Below are 5,475 nucleotides of genomic sequence, written 5' to 3'. Positions count from 1 at the left end.
GAACTGTGATGTTGCTTATACTATTAGTGGGTTCGCCATAGCCTTCCAAGTTTGGACATATTTGGTTATGAAGACATTTGTTCCCAATTTGCGGATATGATCGAGGAAAAACATACATGCCCAAGGATATTACTTTTTACAGCCTCCAGAAGCAACACCAACACTAGCCAAGAGGTATCCAATGCCCTTTTCAAATGCAATGTCTTTAACAAGATTCATGAGTCTGAGGAGGAGAAGAGGAACTACTGTGGGGATGACTTGAAGAAATGGGAGATTACATTTATGATGATTTATTTGAGGTGGATGGTAGGAAGAGAAAGAATGAAGATGGTACTCCCAAACAAACGCCCAAGAGGAGAAAACCAATTAAAAGGACAGCAATTAAGAGGACCGAGAAGTCATTTAGTGATGAATCTAGCGAAGACAGCTCTCGGTCTACTACTCGTGAATCAAGCCATGTCCCTTCAACAACGAGTCCTCAAAAGAAAGAAGACAGTTCTTCTACTAGGCAAGACAAGTTTGATGACAAGTTTGACAATCCGGTGACTAAAGCCCAGAATGATGACAAGTTTGATGAGCTTACAAAGGATGTGAAGGAGTTGACAAGGGATGTGAAGGAGCTGAAACTGAAATGAAGGTAATGAAAGAGGATCAACGGGTTATGTTCAATCACATAATCCAATTATTGGGTGAAATAAACAACAAAAGAATGATGTTTCTGCTGCTGATGATTTAGTGGAGAAGGATTTGGAAATCAACAAAGATGTTGCTGATGAGAATGATGATGTTGATGATCTGCTGAATGAAAAAGAAGATGCTGCTGATATGAATGATGTTGTTGATCGGTTGAATGAGAAAGAAGATGTTGTTGATGGGTTGGAGATGATAAACAATGATCGGAATGATGCTGCCGATGGGTTGGAGATGATAAACAATGATGATGTTGGGTTGGAGGATGCTGTTGTTGATGGTTTGGAGATGATAAACAATGCTGCTGTTGTTGATGATGACAAAGATTCTTCTGCTGTTGATGGTTTGGAGATCAACAAAGAAGCTGTTGTTGATGATGATCAAAACAAAGATGCTTCTGCTGTTGATGGTTTAGAGATGAACAAAGAAGTTGTTGTTGATGATGATCAAAACAAAGATGCTGCTGCTGAAACTGTTGTTGTTGAAACTGCTGCTGATGAAGAGGCTGTTGATGGTTTTGGAGATCAACAATGAAGCCGAGCAGAATGAAAACAAAGATGAAGAGGCTGTTGATGGTTTGGAGATCAACAATGAAGCCGAGCAGAATGAAAACAAAGATGAAGAGACTGTTGATGGTTTGGAGATCAACAATGAAGCCGAGCAGAATGAAAACAAAGATGAAGAGGCTGTTGATGGTTTGGAGATCAACAATGAAGCCGAGCAGAATGAAAACAAAGATGAAGAGGCTGTTGATGGTTTGGAGATCAACAATGAAGCCGAGCAGAATGAAAACAAAGATGAAGAGCCTGCAGCAGTTGTTGATAAGAATGCTGAGTTGGGAAAGAAAGAATTGGCCACGAAGAAGAAGAGGAAGGTGGTTTTGGCCAAAAATAGGTTGCAGCAGTTGGGCAAGAAAAGGAAGATGAATGAAGAGGCTGACATGGAAAAGATGAATGATGAAGAGGCTGACATGGGAAAGAAGAATGATGAAGAGGCTGACTTGGGAAAGAAGAATGATGAAGAGGCTGACTTGGGAAAGAAGAATGATGAAGAGGCTGACTTGGGAAAGAAGAAGGATGATGATGTATTGGTATTGACTCCAACAAGATTTCAGGGACAGAGTTTTCGGAGAAAGAAGAGGTCCACACAATTGGGGAACTACACAGATCCTAATGGAAAATCCTTTAAACTCATTGATCCAGTAACTGTCAATCCTCTTTTAGATTATGATAGTGAACTGTTGGATGAGTTGAAACAATGGCTGAAGCTGGAGGATGAAGACAAGATAAATCTGGTTCTTTTCCATGCTGGTCGAGAATTGTTTAACAGAATGTTGAGGCCTCAGAATTGGCTACATGATCAGGTAAGTTTTTGTTGTTGAAACTGTTTTTTGGGTATTGTATTAACAGCAGGTTAAAAAGAAATAGCAGGAATTGCATCTGGCGCAGGCGACGGTGCATCTGTCGCAGGCGGGAAATGCATCTGGCGCATGCGATGGTTTGGAAAATTAAGTCTCAATATGATATCAAGTTTAAGAGCAAATTAAAAAAAAAATCCCCTTCTTTCTCTTTCTGAACATATGCATGAATTCTTGTGCAATGAACACATTGTTTTGAATTTGTCTTCCTTTAATAAATCTGCATTGTTGCTTTGAGATGAGTGGATTCATATGTGATTGTTATCGGTTAGTCATGACCTTTATGATGATTTTATATGTAAAATTGCATAAGTTGATTGGTCTAAGTTGTGTAACTTTTGTTGGATTTTTCACCTTTAGAATGAGGTTGATAATTTTCTTGTTGAGGCTTTTCGAAACTTGGTATTATGGAAAAACTCAATGACCAAATTAACATTTGGTTCAAAGTTGTCGATTATAGATGTCATGTTTCTCGTTCTACCATATTTAAATAAATCTTGATAATATTGTCTAATTAAACTGTCAATTTCACTCCTACTTATTTTTCATGTACCAAAATCATTAACCAACCTCTGAATTCTATTTGTTAATCTCCTTCCAATGTTACTCATGTGAAAGTATCGTGTGTTTTGTCTCCAGATTGAAGGAATATTGTTTTTGCTCGATCCTTCCAATACATTTCCTCATTTTTCCACAAAAGTTCAATTTGTTTTTCCATGTTAATTACGTTCTCCATATCGTGATGTGGTGGAGCAACATTTTATAAATGAATGAGGTCTCTCTAAAACTCCTTGATCTTTTGTTTGTATTTCTTGTATGGGTTCTATTCCATTCTTTCATAATTGATACATGTTCTTGCAATTTAATTTCTAACAAAGAGAGACAAGAAACTTTGTCATATGTGTCCTAATTATGTTTTATAGAATTAGTACATGAATCATAATCAAGCCAATAAGATTCAAATTTAAATGTTTACATTTTTTATGATTCATACCATTGATTGTGATCTCAATAGGAGAGTGATCGGAACCTACAGCTAGCAAAAATAGTTGCATGTAAATATGTTTCTCTCCACTCAGAATTACAAAAAGCTCTATTAAGAATTTTATGTATCCCTTGGTATCCTTCTCTTCTATTGAACCATGTATAGTGGCTTCCTCCATGGGGGAATTTTCATTACGTTGCATGAACTAATGAAGTTTTAAATTTTCTCCTTCGAGCTTGATTAATATGTCTGTTTGATGTACGGTCTATGGTGTACATCGTATCATTGAAATCTCCATAAACAATCCATGGAATATTGTTTGTGGAAACTGTATTTGCAATTATATTCTAAAGTTGATTTCTATCCCTTTCTTCTGGACAACCATATATAAAATATAGTCTTCAAATATCATCGGACCATAGCCATTGGACCACACTATCGACAAAAAATTGTGTGAAGCTATTAAAGGAAATATTTACATCATTCGACCAAAAGACTATGACACCTCCGGCTAGTTCCACTAATGAGATGACTCGGGTATTTGATATTTGTGCATCTCTTGTAATTTTTTGAACTTTATTTTCATTCATTTTTATTTCTATAAAGCACAAAACTTTTCCCCTAGTCCCCACATGTACTTAAAATTATAAATTGTCAAGGCAGGACCTAACCCTTGACAATTCCAGCACATTAACACGCATTGAACGATTTGAGTCATTTTAAGGATTACCTCAATCACCTTTGTGTTTCGTTCATCAGAGTTTTCTTCTTTTTTCCCTTCCTCGACTGTCTCATTTTTTTCTTTTCCTCATTTTTTTCGACTCCCTTCTCTTTTTCATTTTTTTTCGACTCTTTTCTCTTTATCTTTTTTCGATTCCTTCCTCTTTTTTAATAATTCCTCTATTTTATCGACTCATTCCTCTTCTTTTTTTTTCCGACTCCTTCCTCTTCTTTTTTTCCAACTCCTTCCTTAAAACTTTTTTTCACCAAGCGTCTGGCTTTATGGGTGTGGACCAACTCTTGGATCTTCATTTTAACGTCGTTCATGTAGTTTTCTATATTTTTCTCCACTTTTATAGCTTCACTTACATGTCGATAGTGGTTCGAAAATGCATTATTATTCACATATTGTACCAAACAAATTTTTGATATCTTACTGGATAGATTTAAAGAATCTTGGACTTTCTCTTATGGCATCTTTTTGGATTTTGCATGTCAATTTTCATCTTCATTAATGACGCTTTCGCTTTCGTATGTATGGTGATATTGCTTATAGGAATTGGGAGTGGATGTATATTTGGTTGGTGAATCTCTCTCTCACTCTCTTGATATAGTGAACTCACGGGTATCTTTAGTTGTGTGGGTTTAATGGGGCAACGCAATTTGGTTAGCCTTTCCCCTTTGTATTACCTATAATAATTTGACTACATTCTCCTTGATATTTTCCATCACTATTGGGAAGGTTGTCTATTATTAGTCTTACCTGATTAGGTATGATATAATCTAACTCTTTCCTAATAGCGGTCACATCAAGTTTAAATGATTCATATGACTTAATTAGATTAAGTATCTCTTTCTGATAATCACATAAATGTTTCACCACATTAGTTTTGATCTCATCATCTCATATGTTAAAGTGAACTTTTTTAGTGATCGGCGTAGGTTGATCAGATCATGTTAAACAGATCATGTTAAACAGAAGCAATATGTTAGACTTTTAGAGCTTACATTGGCATGTAGTAGAGTTGTGTTGGATAAGTAAGCTTTAGGCCAAAAGCTGAATTTTGTTCCCTCTTAATCTATTAGGTTAGAACATTCCTTGACATCATCATGTCTATGTGTACCGCAATCAAAACAAACATCACCCAATTTCTCGTATTTGTAAGTTACTCAAATATTTGATTTGTCATCTCTTGTGATATTCATACCTGTCTTGATTGGTTTCGTTACATTAATGTTGACTCAGTTCCTAACAAAAATAGATATCCATTTCCGATTGATCATTTGTACATCAATCTTTAATATTTCTCCTAGGTTAGTCGCGATTCTTCGACTAGCATCTTCCGTAGATAAGCCTTGAGTAAGGCCGTGAAGTTGGATCCAAATCGACGTCATTGAGAGATCAATATCTTTGATTAGATCATCATCATTCTAGATCTTTGCTACCACCATCTGATTTTTAATAACCCATGGTATTTTTTGTAAAAAAACTTTTGCGGTCATTTTCTACCAATAATCTAAAAGAGAAGACTTGTCCTCTATTTTATGTATTACCAGGCCATTATGTCTCCATTCTCCTTCCATTATTACCTAAATTGATGACTTTCTAGTCCTATTTTTGGTATATCTTCCTGACTATATTAAAATTTGTGTTTTTCTCCAT

General features: G+C 35.8%; 1 protein-coding gene across 1 annotated transcript; it reads left to right on the top strand.

Annotated features, from left to right (window-relative positions):
* Positions 1-631: 631 nt before the first annotated feature.
* LOC124924468 (coiled-coil domain-containing protein 1-like) lies at positions 632-2,117 on the top strand. The gene is made up of 6 exons (XM_047464502.1): positions 632-637; positions 709-1,033; positions 1,082-1,197; positions 1,475-1,684; positions 1,805-2,053; positions 2,100-2,117. The coding sequence occupies exons 1-6, from the start codon at positions 632-634 to the stop codon at positions 2,115-2,117; spliced, it is 924 nt and encodes a 307-aa protein (XP_047320458.1).
* The last annotated feature ends 3,358 nt before the right edge of the window (positions 2,118-5,475 follow it).

Source organism: Impatiens glandulifera, chromosome 2 (assembly GCF_907164915.1).
Source record: "Impatiens glandulifera chromosome 2, dImpGla2.1, whole genome shotgun sequence".
Classification (NCBI taxonomy): domain Eukaryota; kingdom Viridiplantae; phylum Streptophyta; class Magnoliopsida; order Ericales; family Balsaminaceae; genus Impatiens; species Impatiens glandulifera.
The sequence above is the reverse complement of the archived record's forward strand: the minus strand, read 5'-3'. Positions and strand labels throughout refer to the sequence as shown.